This window comes from Scleropages formosus, chromosome 8, assembly GCF_900964775.1.
Source record: "Scleropages formosus chromosome 8, fSclFor1.1, whole genome shotgun sequence".
Lineage (NCBI taxonomy): Eukaryota > Metazoa > Chordata > Actinopteri > Osteoglossiformes > Osteoglossidae > Scleropages > Scleropages formosus.
Genome location: NC_041813.1, coordinates 17962093 through 17985336, shown reverse-complemented (window position 1 = coordinate 17985336; position 23244 = coordinate 17962093). Strand labels below are relative to the sequence as shown.

General features: G+C 44.7%; 1 protein-coding gene across 3 annotated transcripts in view; it reads right to left on the bottom strand.

Moving 5' to 3' along the window:
- Positions 1 to 5599: 5599 nt before the first annotated feature.
- The window catches only part of spop (speckle type BTB/POZ protein), a 64789-nt gene continuing 47144 nt past the window's right edge, over positions 5600 to 23244 (bottom strand). For 2 of the 3 annotated variants that reach the window (XM_018757227.1, XM_018757226.1), the window contains 5 exons: positions 18837 to 19077; positions 17141 to 17196; positions 13190 to 13312; positions 11704 to 11846; positions 5600 to 7051 (listed from right to left, as the gene is read on the bottom strand). In XM_018757227.1, the coding sequence (XP_018612743.1) occupies positions 6907 to 7051; positions 11704 to 11846; positions 13190 to 13312; positions 17141 to 17196; positions 18837 to 19077 (708 nt within the window). In that variant the 3' untranslated portion in view covers positions 5600 to 6906. The remainder of the gene's footprint in view (positions 7052 to 11703; positions 11847 to 13189; positions 13313 to 17140; positions 17197 to 18836; positions 19078 to 23244) is intronic. The other variant, XM_018757228.1, reaches the window with a different exon arrangement.

Genomic DNA, 23244 nt, shown 5'->3' with positions numbered 1-23244 from the left:
AACGTAGCCCGTATACAATATTTTTCAAACAAGTACTAACTGATGAGCAAAGAGGATGGGGGCATCAAAGAGAGCTGAATTCCTTGTTTAATACTTTTCACTTTAAAATGTGATAACTGAATGTAAAAAAAAAAAGGGTATTTCAACACCTCTGTTCCGCAACCTTGACATGAGTATGCACCATGATTTTTTACTTCAGACCTGTAACTGGCACACACTCTCATTGTTTTCCATGTCTTTGGAGAGATAGAAGTCATTTCAAGTAATGTTAAACCCTGCAGGGAAAAAAAACACTAACTGCCCCCTCCCCGGGATGAACGTGTTTCGTTAGTCACCTACATGCATTTACTGCTACATGAACCAACACAAACACTTCCACCTACAGATGATTATTAAGCCCCATCATTTGCAGAAATCACTTCCTCCATAATCACCACACATAGAGCAGCTGTTGCCTTTCCAATCCTAATACAAGAGAGCAAATGCAGGTTTAAAAAAAAAAAAAAAAATAATAATAAAATTAAAAAAAAAAAAAAAAAACCCTCCTACCTTGAGCACCCTTCAGCTAGAATTTTAAGCAGGACTAAAGATTAAAGCGGACTCATCCTGCTCCCCACTAATCGTGCAGCTCCCAATTACAGTCTCTCGGCCTCGAAGGGAAACTGCAGTTTAGTCACACTGAGCAGAGATTGTGGTGTGGGTGGGGGGTTAAGGTGAAAACACCTGTCTCTATTCCTGCTGTGTGTGGCCTTTTTTTTTTTTTAAGGTCAACGAACACTACCACCTAAACAAGTAGAAGGCTGCAGATCCACGATGGTGGTCCTGTCACAGGTAAAGAAATCTGCTTCCGCATGTTCCATCCATGCTTGTCTTCTCTGGTTTGTCCCCACAGCCCAAAGACGTTTGTTTTAGTTGAACTGTTACCCATCGCGCACGTGTGTATGTGTGACTGCGCATTCCATTCAGGGTGTACTCTGCCTCAGATCATATATTTCTGGGATAAGCTCTGGATCACCATGACCCTGCACTTAAAACAGTTAATTTACCACTATACAACAACTATATTATTTATAATGGACAAACACACCATAATGATGTCACACTGCAAAACTTACACATAAGGAGCAAGAAATCATCCTGCTGCTTCATCAACGTACTGGCATCTTGCTGAGAACTTAAGAACTCTGGGTATTAAGACAAAGTGCATGACATGTAAAATAAATCTGGCTATTTCAGGTCAACATCTGACTTGTTGACTAGTTTCCCAGGGGCATACATCATTTTACATTAGTGTTAACTAATTAATCAGCCATATCTAGCTGAAATTAAACCTCTCGCCCCCAGATCCAAACTCACTATCCCATGACCCATACAAACAGCATAGATTTCTAATTATCGTCATGGGCTGCCCAAAACAGGACTTCAAAAAGAAAACCCAAAAAAAAAAAAAAAGGCAGAAAAGTAAATAAAATAAAATAAGAAAAAAAAAGAGGCAGGGTGGGCATCACAGGCTGCTCATTATGCAGAATTATGCTTTTTTTTTTCATTTTTATTTTAATTAGGAGCAGCGGATAAACATAGTCTGTGACCCGGCTGTACAGCCTGGGCCCCTGGGCTGCTTGTGCATGCAGCAGATCAGACTGAAGCGAGAGAGAAAGCGCCGACCTCACCGATGCCGCTCCCCCGCCGCTTCCGCGCTTAAATAAAAAAAAAAGTGCAGTAGTGGTGGTGGGGGCGGGGGGTGTAGGGGGGAATTTTGCCTCGGTTTCCCCCTGGCCAGCTGTTGGAAGTATTTAAGCAGCATGCATTAGCATTTATCAAAGAGAGCTTGTTGCTTGCAATATTGTTGGTGCCAGAAATAGACCAAAAGGAGGAGGAATTGAATGCATGCAAGTCTTATTATTAAAAAGAACCCTTGGCGTTCCACAGTGGTCCTTCAGCACTGGCTGGTGGTTTGAGGGGAGCGACCCCAGGGTTCTGTGAAGTCTGCTTGGTGGAAGAGGGTAAAACAGGGTCTCTCATGCCAAAAGAACTCCTCCTCGATCTTCAGACCCAAGGGATTGACTGCAACACCTAACTTCATCAGCAGATACTCCTGAGGCCCCCAGGGAGCCAAACAGAAACCAGTATGGGGTCCGAATGTCAATCAGCGCCACTGTGAACGCCAGTAGGGTGAGCGGTGGGAGATTGTTCCAGAAGGAGGCTGGGACGGGACTCGTCTGTTTACTGCCCCGCACAGCAAGCTAATGAAGGATGGAGGACGGAGGGTGGAGGGTGTGGGGTGGGGAGGTCTGAGAGGTCAGGTGAAGCCCGAGGGACACGACAGGTGAGCGTAACATAAGAAAGGGAGGGGGAGAAAACTCAATAAATGGATAATAAAGTTCGTAAACGTGAAGCTGGCTTCACCCTGGACCAACCTGGGAAGATCACTAAAAACCCCTCTGGGTGAAATTTAATAAATATAATTAAAAAATAATTTTAAAAAAAACTATGCAATAAGTCTCTGATTTTGTGGAACAAGGAACACAGTGATGGATCTTAAGCCCATGACACACAGATTCCCCTTCAGAAACACACACACACACACACACACACACACACACACACACACACACACACACACACACACAGGCTCACTCTTCCTGCGCACAGTAAGTCCTGGTTCATTAAAGCAAAATCTCGTTCACTATCAACTTACATTCCCAGAAGTCATTTGATCCGAGTGGGAAAAGCGATTCCATTACATTTCAGGGTTATCTTAATACACTGGCTTGTCTCCCCGAACTGTGTTGCATGTTATTAAGACGAAAACATCTAAACTGTTGCGACGCTATCCCTGCTTTATCAGAGAATGGATCTCAGCACAAAAAGCAATTAGCAGAATAAATACATTATCCGGCCCTTTATTTAATTTGTTTTTCTGCTATGGATTTCAGCTCCTGCCAGTTTCTTCCTTGTTTTAATAAATTATTTTCCAGGGGAAAAGGAATGTCTCAAAAGCCCTCGGACCCAGACCGCTGGCGGTGGAGGAAGGCACAGCGTGGGGGTATGGGGGTGCCCTAAAAAGAGCACACACAAAGCAATTAAACCCATATGTCAGCAATTCCACGCCATTATCCAACAAAAAATGCTTGTGCAATTTATTGTTTTTATAAGAACGCCAAACAAAGTGCACTGGTGGGTGAGGTGATTTGCGTCAGCCATGTACCCATCTGCCATGTATCTGGGCCCGAGCGCAGTGGCGTATCCGGGAAAAGCAACGTTCACGCAAGCAACACATTAAAACTCTGTGGGCGAAGGAACCCATCAAGATTTTTCCGCTGTCCCCATCCCCCATAGTCGACCGAGGGTCTTCGCACACCACCCTGGGAGATTCTCTGTGAATGAAGACAAATGGAAGACGCTGTAGAAACCAGCTCCCTCTGGCACTAAGCGGATTCCCGCCAGCACCTGTGAGGGGTGTACTTTGACTGCATTATCGCTCCAGTATGTTCTTAATCAACAGCATGCTGTGAGCCAGCATGCACCAGAATGACAGCCCAGAAGCTCTCTGTGAGAAGAGCTATGCAATCCATACGTCCACTTTACCCTCTCTCAACCCACCTGCTGAGGCCCGGTCCAACTTGCGTGTATCTGTGTGCGAGAGAGACTTTCGACTGAAGCAATACAAAACAATTGCCTCACTGCAAATGGTCAACTTACACCTTCCCGCCAGGAGAGTAAGCCCCGCCCTCCATTCACCCAACCATCCCTCCTCCCTCCTGGGTAAATGGAGTCCAGCAGGCATCAACCTCTGGCCAGTTCTCCTCATTTTTCAAGGCCAGCGGGCTGACAAGGTGCCTGTCGGGGGATTTTACAACATTGACCCGCCATGTCCAAGTCAACGATAAAAAGGGTGACTGATGTCGAGGCCGGGACAGCAGGATTGCGAGGACATGACTAACCCAACCCCGAACAGCGCTGTGTACAACACACACAAATCCACTTAGAGTCCATTCGTTTCACCATAAAAAAGTTACTAACACAGAGGAATCGTTTCCACACTCTTCCAAAGTGGGTCCGTTAAAAAGAAGCAGCACACAGAAATTGGGCCCTTCAGTGTGTCAGTAAACATCGCTGGAGGTTGCACAGAGAACACGGGGTTGGTGCTTCAAGAACAGTGAGGGTGTTTGGGCATGGGTCCGAGGGTTAGTGAAACAGAGAAGCACTTTGGAACAATCAAAGTGTCCATTTTCATGCTACAAACTTCAAACCATTCTGGACTAATGTCCAACCAACCAGCAATCCATCCACCTATAACAACTAGCTGTCCAGCGCTGCAGCGCTCCAGAACCGAACCTGGAAGCATATCGGGTGAGGCAACTATGGTCAAGAGTGGTGTTAGATTTCCGAATGCGCCACACGAGCGAATAAGTGAAATTGCCTTGGTTTCCTCTCGACCCTTAAAATCATAGCCTGTCAGAGAGCTCAATTACTCCCCTCTGCGGCACTGAGTTACAAACAACGGTAAAGAAGCGGCAGGTGAAAGTATTTTGGCTGAGCAATATTTGCTGAGACGCAGGGAAATTGAACTTGAGCCGCGTGATGGCTCTATTCTGCAGTCGTGGCTGAAGGCCACTTGACTGACGGACAGCTATTCAACTCGTGCCACTGTGCATCCACACAGTCGTGATGCAAATTCAATGTGCATTAAATACTCACTTAACAGTCATAAAGTGGAAAGGACGTTCAATGATAACATACATAAAATGATTCACATTTGTTGTGCTGAACAAGCGGAGTCCTCAGGAGATAGTTTCGGTGCTTTTGTAGAACTGCTGAGCCACTGTGGACAAGGTGCATCTCAGGATGGATGTCCCTGTGACCGCACTCTCGGGGAGGGATATATACAGGATCACTCGTTCATGTTCAGTTGAGCCACATTTCACTAAAAAAACTTAACTTTCCACGTGGGACCTTGTGTCTCTTAGAATGTGTTTAATATTCATCCATCCGTCTTCAGTAACTGCTTATACAATGCAGAGTCATGGAGGTCCACAGCGTGAGGATGGGTACACCCTGGATAGGATGTCAATCCATCCCAGAGAAATCTCTCTCTCTCTCTCTCACACACACACACACACACACACACACACACACACACACACACACACACACACACAATTAGTCAAGAATACTTCAGAAGAATGATCAAGATCTGTAATGTAATGCAGACGTGTAACACCTGGACCCAGTACACTCCTTTACTGGGAGTGGAACGCTTTGGAAAGGGAAGCCGCAGGAGAGAATGGGGCCAGCAGGCTGCACAGAGGTTAGAGTTGTCACCTTGCTATCAAAGGACCTCCTGCAGTTTCCTGGGACAACGTATTAACCCTGAACTAATACAGTAAGAATTAACCTGCTGTATAAATGCTATCATTCTAAGTCAATTTGGAGAAAAGCATCAGCTGAATAAATAAATTTAAACAGAAGTAATCAAACTTGATCCAGGACCACAGAGGAAGACGTGACCATGCCATGCAGAATGAAAGGGAAGCCAGCAGGTCCCAGAAGAACACCACAACTGAAAACATTACGTTAAAAACATCAGATAGCGCTTTTATTTTTTTCTTATTTCGCTTTTCTTACAGAAATAGTTTGGATTTAATGAACATTAAAACGTGTTCATTTCCTTTTTTCCCCTCTCCAAACCACAAAAGTCTCATTTTGATTTCACAAAAAAGCTTCTTTTACATTTCTGAAAACACCAATGTCTGTACAAACGCCTATGAAAAACAAGGGTTTTTTCCCCTCTCTTCCAGAATCAAAAAGGAAAAATAAAAACAAAAAACAACAAAAACACAACGAAACTACATGCCTGGTTCAACCTGACGGCGTACTGATATTGATGGTTTTGCACTCCAAAACTGAGTTCTGGGATATATTTCATTACTTTTCCCCCCCACTGATTTTCAGGATTTCACAAGGAAGCCTTGGATTTTAAAACACAAGTGCTATGAGCAGTAATGTTCAAATACCAAGATGTCACAAAAATAATTTACATGTCTCCACCCTTCTCTGTCCTCTGTTGACTTGGGAGATGGTTTCCTGCCTCCACTTTCAAAGGAGAGCATCAGAGATGAGAACCCAGTTCTTCTAGAAGGTCTTTAATCTGCAAGAAGCCAGTGGCTGCCAGACCACCATCTCTTCCTATGTTTACCATTTTGGTAGGCGTGGAAGGGAAACACCACAGGACAAGAGATTCGATGTAAACAACAGTCAGCTGTTTCCCGAGCATAACTGATATGTATTCTAGAACTTTATTCTCCCACAGACGCTTGAAAAATCAGTGGCAACGAAGTTCCTTCCTGCTGTCTTCCTTGACAGCAGACTCAACTGAAGTTTGTCATCTAAAGCTTCAAACTGTCACTTCCCTAGAAGCAGCTCATCAAAAGGTCTCGGTTTCCCAACAATTTCCTCTATGTACTGAAAGAAAAGGATTTTAAAAAACTGCAAGAGGTGCTTCAGAAGACAAAAACACATTGGGCTCAGGGTCTTGAAGTCCTTGAAAAGCTGTGTGTTTGATAGTTTGTCTTTTCTCCTCCCTATCTTGTTCGCTGTCCTTCCATCCATATATAGAGCCAGCCCACCATGCTCTTCATTGACCATGCCTCCCAGGCTCACAAAGCCATTGGCCAAGGCACAACGCCCATCTCTGGCCTTGAACCAATGAAGATCCAGAGCCCTGGAAAATCTGGCTTGTCATGTCTTTGACTCCGCCTTGGATCGCTGAGAGACCGAGCACGGCAGCTTCGCCTGAGCAGGGAGCAGGACAAAGGGAATGCGTAACGCTGGGGCCTGCACTGGACAAGCAGGGGGACGGGGGTGCGGAGTGGAGGAGGACGGGTTTTGGTCCTGGCCCAGTTCCTATGACTGTTTTAGCCGCTTGCGAGGCGGTCCCAGGAAGGGGCACTGTGCGGAAGCCAGCGAGCGGTAAGCCTCAGCCACCAGGTGAGGGTGTGAGGCCACCATGGACTTCCAGCCAGAGGTTTCCATCACGTCTGACGCGTGGCTGAAACACAGGAGGAACAGAAATGGTGACTATTCACTCGCAAAACATACAGAAACCAACAGCCCTAACTTATTGGTTCAGCAGATGTTACCAGTGACACTCTTCACTAAAATATACATTAACCAGACATCGAACAACTGCTTTCAATATTTTTTGTTGAGGAGCAAGGCAGAGGTTCCTGCTGGCGCACACACTCCAAACGATCCACTTTGCCCCAGCTGAGAAGCATATGTGACAAACAGACACAGCCAGGGTGCAATGATCTATGTGTGTTGGTAGGTATAATGCATTGTGTGTGTGTGTGTGTGTGTGTGTGTGTGTGTGTGTGTGTGTGTGTGCAGTCAAACTGCAAGCCTAGTAAAGCCCGCTTCGCTCCCGTTTCCCCGTTCCTCTCTCATCGATTACCAGGTGCTAATGGGTGCCCTGCAGTTCTTTCCCTGGACCCTCCCTCACCCCCCTCTCCCCAGGAGGTGCTGCTGCAAGCCATTGGAGCCGCTTGGACCCCTCCACCCTGACTCAAAGCCCAGGAGGATACTCCACTGCGCTCTTTCATTCTGGGGGAGTAAATAGCCTTTAATGACATTTCACATGTGGCAGCACAATAAGGAGACTCTGGTATGTGTGATTGTGAGTGTGTACCCTGGCTTGTTGCCAAGTATTCTACAGTATCACATATTCAAGAGCAAGCACACACCAAGGCACACCGAAACAAGCAGGTCTCATTTATTGATTCTGATACTAGTGTTACTAATCACCGAAACGTCAATATCTGGGAATCAAATAGCGACTGCTTTTATTGTGTCCAGACAAACCCATCAGTTCCTGTGCAAGTGAGTGGTCCAAATGACTACCTGTTCACCCACCTTTGTATTAGGAACATACCCATCTGATACCATCTAATAAGCCCAAATGCCCAGATGATAATCTAATGCCCATCTTTGCATAACTAATACAGACATACAATCGGACGATCACCCGTCTCTCCACATCTAATACACCTAGATGGCTTGTGTACATGCGAAAATGACCGTGATCCCTGTCCACTGTCATGGTCACCTGCTACACAATCCAACATCCAGAGCACCCCGTCTTACACCACCCCCGCTCTTAACAGGGCCAGCTAGCCATCAGTCAAGGGTGACAAAGGTAATTCCACTGCACCCAGACACCACAGCCCAGCAGCAGCCATGGAAAATGTCGGCACAGAAAAGGGATAATAAATAAAACAAACAAACACCGGAACATGGATCACTCCGAAGTGGAGATTTATAATGTGTGACCAGTGCTTTTGCGACGTGGCTCCACACCTGGCCTCGGTACAAGCTGGCGGGCAAATGCGTAGCGGTATTGGCTAAGGTTGGCAACAAATCTGCCTCTCTGAGGGCCCACCTGAGAACTGCCGCAGGTTATTAAAACACAACCTAAACCGCCGCAGGGGGATGGGCGGGTTCCACAGAATAAATGACGCTCAGAGCTATTTGCACTAACCTTTTCCAGAGCTCTTAAATCTTGCAGTGCTGCGCTACAGCAAGCAGACTATCAGTCTGTGATGGATATAGAAAGGACATGATGTACGCCTTTTAATAGGAGGTGAGTTTAACGACAGAGGCTGAACAAATGCTGCTGTTCATTTTGTTTGTTTTCACCTGCACTGTTTTCTACAACTAAACAAATCGTTCCACACCAAAGGAAAAAAATAAAATCTTAAATGCCAGAGTAACGAGAAAGTTCAGCCGCAGTCAATCTCTTCCCTGCACATACGATCCAAACAAAAGGCCCCCGCCACCCTCGAAACACCACTGGCACTATGGCTCTGTAAGCATCCACTTGATTGATTTCTTATCTGAATGATTCCCAGCATCGTAAAAGCTATTAACATCGAAAAAGGTCACAGAAAATATATCAGGCAAATTACTGCCTTGGCAAAAGGCCTCAATTAAGCTGGAGCGAGTACAGCCAAAGTCACACCCCACCGAGACAAGATTCAGGTCTATTCTGCAGGGAGGCCTCACCTTCACTGACACGAAAAGGCAGGTGAACACCTAATCGATCTTGATTTTGATCTTTAAAACCCATGATCGATTTTCAGGCTCTTTAGGCCAAGAGAAGGAGGGGTCAAAGTCTTGAGGGGGTACGGCAATAAAGAAAGGGGTGGTGGTCAAGTAGAGCTTCTGGCTGGCTTTGTTATTTTTCTTTGAGATCCGAAATTCCACGATGATGAACCAACAATTATGCTCCTATACAACTGCAGCCCTTTAATATTGAGAAACTGGATCTTTGTTAGACACATCTCTTATTAATTTTTTCTTCCATCCAGCATTTTGATAAAGGATTCTCATCTCAAGGGAAAAATGCTATTCTCTGCGCTTGTAGTTTTTTTCTTTTTCAGGCCAACTGCAAAGATTAATCAAGCCTAAAGTTGGTTCGATGCCGTTCCTCCCTCCTCAGTCAGGGTGCTGCGCTCAGTGAGCGTTCTGCTCCGACCGTAAACTGGGTCAGGGAGGCGATACCTCAAACACACAAGCAGAACACCACCATAAACCCTGCTTTTCAACACCTGAGGACAGGCTGAGAAGCACTTTGCGTGACCAATCACATCACACGCTGGAAATGGCCCTGGAGTGGAGTGCTAGAGCTGTGTTTATTAGAGCCTTTGGAATAGGGGGGGCATTCTGACCAGAGTCCAGGAATATGCTGCTGGGACTAGTCGCGGTTCAAGAACTTGTGCCTGCTGTTGCGCTGCGTCACATTCAGAGCCCATTAAAGCCAGCATGTGGTGTGTATTCCACACTGAAGCAAATCCCTGAGATACAGTGGAACTCTCGGCTCTGCTAAGAACGGCAGAAATGCTCTCATTCACGGTCCGGCTCAAGAGTTTGACGGACAATTTCAGAACACAGCCCCCAACTCAGCTCCATCCCCTACACTCAAATGAAAACCAATCTTCTTGTGACTCCAGTGGCCATCGCAATCTGCTCTGGCCTGTAAACCCCCTCCCCTCCCTGCTTCCTCCATCACGTCGTCATGTTTATAGAAGCGGCGTGAGGCATGAACACAACTGTAGGGAACGAGAGGACTGGGGGGGCCTGCGCTACATTGGTTCCGGCGAGGGGTCTGCATTCTATATCGTTTCTCTTTATTGATTTTTTCTTTTCCCAGAGGGAGGGTTGATAGAGCTTTGTGGCTGGATATCCCCGGAGGCCAATTCCCCCATAAACAACAATATTGGCACAAATTAAGCTGTCATAACACTGGGGGTACAATTAATGATGGGGTAGAGAGAGGGGGGTTCTGTATTGTAAAACTGTTTTCGATCTACTTAGGCTCTCGCTCACCGCCACTCACATGGAAAAAAAACAGACAATTAGAGAGAGAGGAGTGTACGTACTCGGGGAGTAGAAGAACAGTGTGAGAGCAGGAACCAGCGAGTAGAATGACATGTAGCTAAATTTGCAATTCCTACCAAACAGAAACAAAGGCATGAGCACACTAAGTCAATGGATGTTGGCATGCAGCTGGAGTTCTACCAAAGGAATAAACAACCCTGGTGTTCAAGCACCACACCATGCACTCGATTTCCCAGCACTTCCACCCTTAATTACATTATTGAACTAATAATTTGTGTGGAACCCCACCACGTCACCTGTTTTTTTGGGTGAAAACAAGCTGCCCATTAAAATCTATCTTCTAAAAGCAGCATGACTCACAGCTCCTGGCCTTGCACTGGTTTCCATTCTGGTTCGCTGTACCCTGGTTCCTCTGGCTAATGGTTCTAGTATGGTTCTCACACCTCTCATCAACACTGTGTCTCATTCTTTGTCTAGCAGTCTGTTTGAACCTGGGCGTTTGTAGACACTCCAATTGATCTTAGTACAGCTACTCAAAAGAATAAATTTGCAATTAACATCCAAGAGATTCCACTTAATTAGGATGTTTCTCTACCCAGCTGATAATAAATGAGGAAAAAACACAACCATTTGGATTCACTTCATTTAAGGTCTAACACCAGCTGTGTGGGGCACTATGTAAATCACTTCAGTGGGTTGAACCTTCAAAGTTTGCAATCTATATCAAGAAGTTTATCATCCAGTTTGCCAACTGCTTTACTCAAAGGGTTGGGAAACATCATCTGAGACATCTCACCACACATCCTTCAAACTTATGCACAATAGGGGGCACTGAAGAGCCTCTGAAACTTAGGGAAAGCCTCTGTTAATGTACCACAGAATGCAGAGAAGGAAGAAGTGGGAAGTATGTGCATTACTGCCCTTTCATTGCAGTGCTTTTAAGATGGTCAAGGAGGAGGGGGGGGGGGAGAAGAAGAAGGGGGCGAAAAAAGAAAACTTTTGATGGGATATAAAACAAGACTGGAGAAATATTAAACTGGTTCCAATAAACCAAAGCAATTTTTTTTAAATGCGAGCAGCCAGCTGTGTAAGTGTTTTTCTATTTCAGAGAGTCTGATTTTACGTCTAGAGCCAAATGTATTGTCTGGAATTGGAAAAGCGGTTGTTTTTCTTCCATTTCAAAGAGTGTATGGACCACTGCCAACTCCAAAACTTTGTTATGAGAGGTAAAATTAGTCTTTTTCTTAGCTAGCTGGCCAAGTGAGGAGTGAAGGTACAGGAGAAGGCCGGGTTTACATCACTCACTAGTTGATGAAGTCAACAGCTTGCGTCTTTAGCTGGTCAGCACTGTGCAGGTCAGCCAAGATGAGGATTTCTGCTGCATTCTCCACAGACAGGCTGGTGCACAGGGCATCTTCGCACATGACCTTCAGACGCTCCAGAGCATACTATCAGATGGCAAAGAGGGGAAACAAAGGGAAAGGGGGAGTAGAATAGTAAATTAAGGTGTAGAGAGGAACAGAAGGGATGGGAGAATGGGACAGGAGGGCAGTAAAGAGAATTGCAGGCAAAAAGAATGGAGTAGTAGGGTGGAGAAGTGGAGACAATGGCAAAGCAGGAGAGTAAAATGGAGGCAACAGGAATGGAACAGCAGCATAACAGAGAAGAGTGGAGACAATGGGAATGGAAGAGTATGGTAGGGTAGTTGATAAGAAATAATGACAATGGGATAGTGGGATAGTAGAGAGAAATGGAGGTGATAAAAATGGATCAATAGGGAAGGGTAGAAAATACAAAATGAGGGTAAGAGAGCAACAGGGTGGAGAAGAGGATTAGAGGCAATGGGGAAAAAAGCAGTAGAGTAGAAAAGAGGATTGAAGTAATGGGAATGGAACAGCACGGAAGAGGAGAGGAATTGAGGGAGAATAAGAGTGGGGTGGCACAGCGCATGGAATGGAGGGAAGCAAGGAAAGGTGACATCAGGACAGAAAAGCAGGCCGTATCAGAAATAAACACATAAGAGTCTGTCAATAATGAGAAAGTTCACAATACTCCTCCCGTCTGCATTTTGCTGGCATTTGAAGCCTTGAACAACAATGTCACCAACATCACCCTCATTTCATTGGCATTGTATGTGCTGTCTTTTGGGCATGCACCCCAGAGCCTGGATTCACACTCACGTAAGATACGTGAACAAAAAACCCGACAAACCCATTGCGATTCCCTCTGCTGAAGCAGATGGAGAGCGAGAGAGGAATGGCCTTGAGTTGAAGAAGCAACCATCGGCCTTGACCGTACATTATCCACTCCTCTCGTACACCGTCATCGGGGGAATGTGGGGTGATATTAGTAGCCAGTGAGTGCAAGAGAAAAACAAACTGACAGACAAGAAAGTGTAAAGGTGATGGTGTATTATGCAGAAGCTGACGAATGCTCTTCGACAGGGTCAGAAAGCCTTGAAAACCACGAGGCGGGTATAACACCAACCCAAAAGGTATTCCTTTAATAGAATCTCTACAACAGCAGAGATTATATTGTCTGTGCCAATAAGTCTTCCAGCAACAGATTCTTCTGGCAAAATGCATATAATGTCATATGAGGGTGATTAACAACCTTGACAAAAAAATTTCCTTTAAACAAGGGAAGGTAAAGAAAGAGCAAACCCCAGAACCTGTAAGCATATTCGGTGTTTCCATGCCATGTGTGCATATGTCATATTGTTGAAAATGTGTTTGAGTAGTTATCACTTGCATGTTGTGTGCCATGTTTATAGGACTGCTCAAAGCCTCACCTTGTCAGCAGCAGCCAGCAAGTCATCTGCCATCTTGTCCAAGTTGGGTGCCTTGCCCGTGTAGATGAAGCACATCATTTCCTTGAATACCTCAGGCTCCACGTCATTGATCTCTACACGGTTCTGGGAGACAATTTCATGGAGAAATGAGGTGGACCAAAGATGACTTCAACAACCCATTATTTCCTGCCTTTCAAGACCAAGTTTCATGCACTTATACCTCATAATTACCTAGAAAGTCCTGCCCAGCGGAAAGTAGAGTGAAACCTAAGGGCAAGTGTTTCAAAACATTTTTCTTGCTCACCAGCAACCAAAATAGTTCGGTAAGTACATCTGGACAAAAAATATTGCTTACTCCTACTACCATACAGGGGGTTACAGCAAACATGCCATCTGTTTGCAGCAAACTATACAGTAGTAGGAGGGGACACTTGTTATTCAACTGGCTCCTGCTAGAGGTGTCAATTTGCTCAATCGCATGGCAGACAACGGGCACTGCAAGAAGATGGACAAAACATTTTACCAGATGACCAGAGATGACCGGGCTGGACCTGCAGCAAGTGAAACGGTCGTTTTTTTTGTAGCATCTCTGGGGTTCTCTCAAAGCGTTTTCCCTTTCTCTCAGCTTCTGCTGTAGCAGATTAAACAGTTGCCTTCAAACGGCATCATCTGTGTTTTTTGAAGTTCCTAACTTCCAGCAGAAAGTGACAAAGACCTGTCAGGAGCTCTATAAACCACCCCCATAGCACCAGTGGCACGTACTACCAAGAGCCAACAATGGGTAAAACAGTGCCTCGAAAAAAGGAAAAAGAAATTAAAACCGCACATTTTCTAAAAGTGAAATTTGTTTTGGGGTATTTTGTGGAACGAAAGTAGAAAAGTTATTTTACGGTGTGCATAGCCCACAGCAACCAGAGTGCTCTTTATCGCTTGTCCGCACAGCGATACAAAACCGGGTCTTTCTGCATGTGGAGGCAGAAAGAGGCGGCAAACCAATTATACCTCCTGCATTATCACAACGACGGCGAGTCAAAGCATTTACCAAGGGTCAGTCATGGTAAACTTCAATTATACGGCATCTGTATATATTCCAATATCCTTTCTGATGCTACAAGGTAAAGCATAAAAATATATTATAAAAAAAAAAAAATAAAAAATAAGGTATTGATCCCATCAACCTTTCCAAAGCAGAGGGGGGAGAAAGGAGGGAAAAAAAAAAAAAAAAAAAAAACGAAACACCCACTTAAAGTCTCAGCAAGCTTGCAAGAAAAGCAGCCAAATAGCTTCTTCATTAAAACCTGTTTTCCTTCCAAACTGCCCCATTTATCTTTATAGACTTCTGAAAAACAGGATTAGCCTATTTATCAGCTTCCTCTATCTACATACAGAAACAGGTCCAACACTCCGTGATGAAGAAGGCAGCTTAAACAGCAATTAAAATGTATTTCCTCACTGCCTTATGCATAATTTCCCACCCAGGCTTGTAGGCATCAATTTAAGAGGGACACGCCTGTGAATCACAGCGACCCACCGTTCCTCGGCTCTCTCTCTCTGCCCTCTGATGGGTTGAGGATGGCCCCGAATGCTCTGCTTCATGCAAGCATGTTGAAATCACTGCCCTCTCCCTCATTGATGTTCCAAGCACATATCCCAGGCCCTTTCACACTCTAGGTAGAGTTTCTGTGATTCCAATGGGATACATGGGGTCTATGTACACAGCTTGTATAAGGTAGCATAGTGGTGTTTAGGGCCTGTACCCTTGAGCAGGAAGGTGAAACAAACATATATACACACACACACACACACACACACACACACACACACACACACACACACACACACATATATTTACATTTATTCATTTAGCAGACGCTTTTGTCCAAAGCGACGTACATCTCAGCAAAAGTACAATTTATACATTACATTAAGAGAAGGAGATATAGTTGCAGACATGAAAGTCTCAAGCAAACCCAGTTTGTTACCTACCACTTGCTGCACCGAGGTTCATCGATCGAGTAGGTGCATAAAACACAGGATAGACAAATCCCGATACCCTTCCATCGTTTTTTTTTTTTAAATATTATAAAACACACAAATAAGCAAGTACAATGCTAGAGTAGTGGCTGAATAAAGGCTGTATCTGGGGATGCTTCCGGAGTTACGATGCATGAACAGTTACACCGTAAATGAACTGGAGAGATCTTTGGCGAAGTGGATCTGGAAAAGGTGAGTTTTCAGATCCTTCTTGAATATAGACAGAGTTTCCGCAGTTCTGAGTGACAGGGTTAGGTCATTCCACCATAACGGATCCAGAACCGAGAACCTCCGAGCTTTACCTTTCGTGCGCGGGACCACCCAACGAGTAGAAGTAGATGAGCGAAGGGGCCTGGCCAGGCCACACACACACACACACACACACACACACACACACACACACACACACACACACACATATATATAGTTTCTATTTCAATATTGTTTCCTCCCATAGTCAAACAATGTGTTTCTGGTGGACTGGTGGCATTAAACTGATTGTAGTTCAAGTGAAAGAGTATGTGTCTGATTACCATGTGATGGACTGGCATCCAGCCCAGGGTGTACCCTTCCTCACACACTATACTGTCATGAGAAGTGCTGGAACACCATGACCCTAAACTGAGAAAACGATTACTGATGGATGAAAGGGTGGGTGGAAAGAGTCAATGCTACATGTGCAAGGTAAGTACCAACATATACACACATTCATATTTCAACTGCTAAAAGCATAACGTCGTCTTCCTCCAAGAAGCAGTGGAAGCAGCTGTCTTTCACCCCCGACCACTTCTTTCTCCAAAGTGTTTGTTTTCTTTCGATAATTGTTTTGACTGCATGAGTGACAGTGGTGGGTGAATCGCAAAACAAAAATGCTAAACATCATGCTAGTTACGGAATGAAAGATTAAACTTCTCCTCCTACTCATCTTTCCCAATTTCTGTCAGTTGCACATCAAGCAGGGGGAGGGGTGAGGGATATTGGTTGTGCTTTGCAATTCTCTGCAATTCATTGTCATGTGCGCCGTTGTGACATCTGGATATTGGTACCTGGTGCAAACCACTGGAAAATCCAACCTGATGTGTATCCCCAAAGTCTCTAAAAATATCTTGAGTGTTTCAGAGGTACTTTGTTTTGGGACGGTACTTGTCCTCAGGCTCAGTCCGTCGCTTTGCCGTGTGTGCGTGCGCGTGTACGCGTGTGTATGCGTACGTGCACACGCTACTCTGGCTCCATAAACAGATAGAGGTGGCGCTGATGCAACGTGGTGAAAGTGGGAGCGCCGGGGGGGCGCCTTAGCACAGCTGCGCATCATGTACCAGGAAGGAAGCAGGCGTCTCTGCGTTGGACAGTGTCCTCCTAACAGGGTTATGATGGGATGGAGGGGGCACTTTGATGTACCCGGAAACGGAAATAGGCCCAAGGGGCGATCGCTAAATTAACACAGATACTTTTCAGTTGGGGACACTGGAAAGGCAGTCTGAGCAGATTCCTTTTAAATTTCTACAAAAATGGGTTGACAATCGTTCCTATTATTACTGAAGTGGCCCAATAGGAATGATTTAATTGCGGTTCTGGACTGAAAGAAAAAGAAACCTAAATATAACCAAGTTTCCTCTGAGAAAACTCCAGACAACACAGCCATGTGCAATGGGTAGGAGATGGGTGGGGTGGAGCGACAAGACAGTGGAGGGGGAGTTGTATCGGCTCCTGGGAAATAGGCTCAGACTGTACTGAGTTTATCAGCTGTACCCAAGCAGTCGACGGCCATAAGGTTGCAATGGATCCCCAGATATAGTCCTCAGATTTTGATTTGTCTCTGACTTCATCTACTACACCTGTTTGCGACACCAAGAAGTGCACACTTGATGCATGACGGACAGGGCAGACGAAAGCTGCCAAACATGAGAGGGAACCTACCTTTTTGCTCTCCTCCATCTCGTGCTCAAACATGGCACTGAACACAGGGGAGCGCGCTGAAAGAAAGAAAGTGGATCAGTAGTGTCGCCCTGGAGGATACTTCTGAAAGCAGACTTCATACTCTTCCCAAAATTAGCATGCCTGTACAATTAAAGAAAAAAAAACTAAATTTATATTTACAAAGCACCCCTCACAAGAGGGTGACACAGAGAGCTAAGGTGAGAAAAACCAAAAAAAAAAAAAATCCAAAAACCAAGGACATAAAAATACATATTTCTTAATTTAAAAAATAAATTTCCAAATACCTGGGTAAATTCTGTATGGACAGAAGAGACTAGACACCTAACTGATTTTATTTAAAAAGAAAATTCAAATACGCATGGTAAAACAAATTTATCCAACTCATTTTAACAGATACTTTTCTCAAAAGCAACACACAATACTACGGAGTATTTAGCTGACTTATAATGGTGGATACACTACAGGATGCTACCTAGTTATTAATCCATTTATACAGCACACACATTCACTCACACAGTTATAAACTAAGGGCAGCTTAGAGTCACCAATTCACCTGAAAAAAACATGTCTTTGGACTACGGGAGGAAATCAGGGAACCCAAAGGAAACCCACACAAATATGGGGAGAACTAACAAACTGCACACAGACTATTGAGCGTGGATCAAACCAACGTTCAATCAGCCAGCCCGAGCACTGTAAATCACCAGCTCTAACTGCTGTGCTACCATGCCACCCTAATGCTACGGTATTGCCTTATTGTTTTGTGTAAATTGCAACAGCACAGGGTGCAACCAACTGCAGGCTTTCAAAGCTCCGTCAAAGTGCTATTAAAATTATAAACATGAGGACCAGGTAACTTTTTTCCCTAAACATCATACACAACTTTACTTCACTTAATCACTGCAGCTCTTAACTGAAGAAAGGATCTCGCTGTAATTAATTGGAGTGTGTTAATTCTATCAAGTGGTAGTCATTTACATTGCCCTGAAGTATTCCCATTAGTAAGAGCAATTTAAATTTTTAAATTAATGATACTTCACACTATTACAACATATGTCCAATAGGAAGTGGATCTGCACCAATTCATTTGATTAATTCCTGATCCTTTGGTCACTGTCTGGTAATCAATGCATGGGAGAACAGGATGATGAGGACTGATTATAACAAGTCACTGCGCCCCAGGGAGAGGTATAAACAAAAAACATGGCTGGCAGACAGCCGGGCTGAAGTGGCCGCATGTTTGCTGGCAGTAAACAATTAAAGGTGTTCCACCACTAGATGTACCTCTCGACATCCATGAAGTAACATACGGGTTACTGGAAAACTGCATTTTCAACGCAAGCAGTTGATACAAAGCAGTGAATTGGGGATAACGGATGCCGATTTATTAGCAAACTAATTTACGTGCTGCTTCTGCAAAAGACGGACCTTTCCATGCATGTGTGAGTGTGCAAGAGTAGTAGTAAATATGTAACAGAACGCATATGGTGCAGCGTAGCAATTTCACAAAAGAATATCAGATTCCACAATTTATCATCACAATTCATCACATTCATCACAATTTGGAAACTCGTTGCTGGTTTCTGTAAAGCCTCTACTTGTGTCAAGGCTCAGTGCCAAGTCTCTCAATGTGAGGCATTCACTCTTAGCATATAAGCATGCTGCATGGTTTCACCTGCTGTGTGATGAGGGGATGTTCTCACTGCCTGGGGAGTCAGGGAGCTGCTGGGGTTTATACCTGCAAGAATGGCCTTGTGGGCCTGGAACTCCTGTCCTGCCACGCAGAGGGAGCAGTCAGTGAACCGCGAGTTCTCCCACAGGCCCCCCAGCTCATCAGCCAAGCGACAGTCGGGGACCTTCACCATGTTCATGGTGTTCTGTCCCGAGATGTTTACAGAGTCCTGCACCACGCTCACCTGGAATGCACCAACACAAGAAATTCAGAGTCAGATCAACTGAGTGTAAAACATGTGCTAGCTGACTTACTAACTTCACACCGAGGCCTCAAGAACTGACAAGTACTTAACAGGACATTCTGAGGACAGACTCCATGTCCAATATTGTGAAAACCAAGGCAAAGAGAGGTAGAGTACTGATAAGTGGAAACGAATCTGGAAAAAGCAGGAGGGAAGGGGCAGAAGACAGAAGCCCTCCTGAAGATGGCTAGGGTGTAGAGTGTATGAGCAGGATGGCTGTATCCTGCTCACGCATGCACATAACTTATTTTATCAGTCAGTTTGAGAGTTTTTTTTTTTTTGCAAGAATCCAGTAGGGTTAGAGTGAAGCTAAGTGATCCCTGATCAGTGCCTGGGGGCAACATCTCCCCACACAATGGACACAAATCCACCTTCTGGATGACCACAGCAGAAGGACGCCAAATCCAGTGAGCAACAGGCCCTCTGCCGCATTGCTCAAAACGTTCTATGTAGCTGGGGATAAAGCGGAACTGGATGTGACAGCAGACTGTGTAGGGATTTTGTCTGGGGATAAATCGAGCAGACATGCATTTCGGAGGAAAAGGAGAGAAATCACGGCCTGGTAAATCAGGGTGGAAGAGCAGCATAAGATAAGGTTCAGCATGAAGCGTAGCAGCAGTAACAATAAGACTCCTCTCGCTCAGCTAGGCAAGCGGTTAGAGGGCTCACACACCTAACGTGTTTCAGCTGATACACAGTACTCTGGGTATGCAAAGATTTTAGTGGCTACTTTACATACCTTATTTCACACTTCAGGGGACCCGTGCAAATAGCTAATACACTTCGCGCAACACTGAGGAGAGCAGTATAACTGCAGCTCAGCCCAGGGCTGCCCCAATGCTTCATTTGCCCTTAAAGCCTTTAGTGCCATTAATGTACACTGGTTGGGCACCAGTTCTATTGGACCTGTCAGGAATGGCTGCAATCACACCACTAGCTTGCTGTGCATAAGAAACACGATGACCGCTGACCACGTTTCATCTGCAGCTGGCTGAAAGAGCTACTGGACATGGGTTCAACAAGAAGGAACATGTAGGAGTGGGTCGCCTGGTGAGGTTCAGCTTGGTCTTCTCATTTCTGTAGGAAACAGAGGATTGCCCAAGTGGTGGAACTAAAATAAAAAGAAACTGTATGGTGCTTAGCTGAAAAGCACAGTGAAAAAGTATGGCCACACAGAACCCCACTCAAGACTTCTAAAACTGCAGTCAGACTTCTTACATTTTTTTAGCTGCATCTCATATCCATCTGAGTTAGTACACAAAAGATAATTAAACTCAGACTTTCTAAATAAATAAAGTAAATAAATAAATAAATAAATAAATAAATAAGCAAGCAAGCCAGTGCACTCAAATACTGTAGCTCCAGTGAGTCAAAGAGAAAGCTGTGAATATGCACAAGATTTAGGAATTACTTTTTTTTTTTTATGAAACCTTGAAGCTTGTATAAGTTGGTCATGCCTTCAGATTCAAACCAACAATCACAGCCACAACACCATAACTTGTACACACCATTTATGTTACTGTATTTACAGGAACATTGAAAGAGGTCTGTGGTCACCATTCAGCGTATCTAACACTGCATAATACACTTTTTTCAGTCAGAGGGAAAAGTGCTTCTGATGGTGAGATAAATATTTCCTTTGCCTGGCTCTCATAGGACAGTTTGCAGAAAAGAACCTAAATTCTAAATCATGCCCTCAAATGAAGCAAAGAGGTGCGTGGTGCAAACCAAGCTCAAAAAGATCCACTCTTTATTAATAACCACTGTTGTCCAGAGTATACATTGGAAGCATGGAACATGAGGCAGGTACACCCTGACTGGAACAATAGTCCATCGCAGGACAATCACACACACATTCAATGATACACAACAAGATTTAAATGCACAACATAGTTTCAAATGTTGGAGAAAATCATAGCATCTGGAGGAAACCCACTCCAACATGAGGAGAATATTCAAGTCCAGACAGACTGAGCCAGACTCAAACCTCCAGCCCAGGAGCACATGCGTGGCCGTCCTACCCCTATAATAACAGTAAGTTATAAATAAGTAACAGTGCTTGATAGAGCCAGTGAACATTTAAAATTGTCTAAATTTATTTGGAGTGGTTTATTCACATTTATACAACGTGTGGATCCTCTCTCATACTTAACCATGGCTTTAGGTCCTATCACGGTGAGCTTGAAAATACTTAGATTCATTTTTGGAGTATGTCTGAATTCATGCCTTTCAAACATCAAACATCTCTGCACAAACAGCTCAAAATAAGTTTCTGACCCAGGGATGTTATGTTACACCGCAGTATCAAAGGATAACTAAGGGAAGCGATAGACGGGCCTTTATTCAGAAGCACAGTAACGTGTGTTTTCATATACAGAGCCAAGTTTTTTCCTGTTCTACACGGATGCAAGTCCTACAACAATGCTGGTGTGAATCTATGTTGAAGGAAACAACGGATCTGGCTTCTGCCTAGCAGGTTATGTAAAGCTGCAGTTTACAGGTATACAGAGTTCACACAGAAGAAAAGGCAAATGAGGCAGGCACAGATGAGCCAGCTCCTTCTGCAGCCTGGTCATGAGACCAGCTCCATAAATCACACTATGGGGGGCATGAGCACGAGCTGTGATGCTGGTGGAAAGCGCAGACGCTCATCCGTCTCATCACACCAAAAGGAATTTATCTAGTGCTCATTAATAGGAACCACAAGGGAAGGAGGAAGACCTAGAGGAAGAGAGGGTGACGGTGGTGTGTAACGTGAACAGGTAGGCGTTGCCAGTCTGCAGAGCCATGATAATGACGATGAATCCATTCTGAGTGAGGGTCACGCTAGCCAGCACGGGGACAGCTTATCGGCCAGCGTAGCGATGACACAAACTCAGGCTGCCAAGATGAAAGGAGTCTTATAAATAAACCAATTAATACCGCGCCACCGGTACTCAAGTTCCAGAGATGCAGTGTGTCGAATTCTTCCCAATTAGCTTCTACACAGATTAACTGTCACTTTAACCAGGCGGAAAACTGTGATGCCTCCTACATGCCGGACACGTGAATGTTAGCGCACCTTTATTCCGCGGCCGCACCCCTGCTGGCTGCAGAATTGTCTCTCACTTTGGTGCACAACAGAGGTTCACAGCCAGGCTTAATTCCAACTCCAAGTGTCGCGAGCTATGCAGCCAACGAATCGTTCCTTCTCATGACACTGTTTTCCCCTCGGTAAACTTGCTCTTTCTTTTAAAAACGTGTCCATTACCCATACCTCGTGAGGCATGAAATGGCACAAAAGTATGTGATTAAATAAGTATATTATGCTTTAAGTTTTTAAACTTTTCCCATCAACTTTCTCCTTGGTCTAGTATTTTCCAGCCAACTGAGTTCAAGTGGCCTTGGGCAAACAGGACCCCATTCAACTGCAACCTGCCGTCTTTTTAACTTCATTTAGCTTTCACATGCAAAGGACCTCATCACGTTTTAATTTTTCACAATTTCGAGGACACAGAGGCAGAACACCACCAAAAATAGCTTAGTATCTAAACTTCCTTTGATCCTTTAAGAGAAGACGCCCACTCAGTTATTAAGTGTAAGACTCTTGGAGTCAAAGTCCACTCTTACTGACCAATCACGGTAAGGGAGAGTACAGAAGTGGTTTATCATTGCCTTCTTCCACACATGCCTTTGGACTGTGGGAGGAAACCAACCCAAAAACAGGGAGAACATGCAAACTCTGTACAAGCTGAGGCAAATTTCACATCAAGATCCCAAACCACAAGACAGGAAGCTGTGAGGCACCAGTGCTGCCAACTGTGCCACCATGCTACAGTCCTTTAAGGAAAGGCCTTCACTCGGTCACTGCTATACAACTCTACCGCCAAACTTCTTCTGGGCAGCTGAAGAAACCTAAATAGGACAGACTGTGGAGTCACTGAGCTGGATAATTCATATTTTTTGCATCTACAACAACACTTGGCTCATAGAGAGATGTTTGTATTGTTATTTTGGACTCACTAAGGTTGTGTTTGCTCACACTGTGCATTCCAATTGCACAAAATTGGTTTTTGCCTACTTCACCATCACCCGAACATTAAACCTACAGTATAAAGCCACACAACA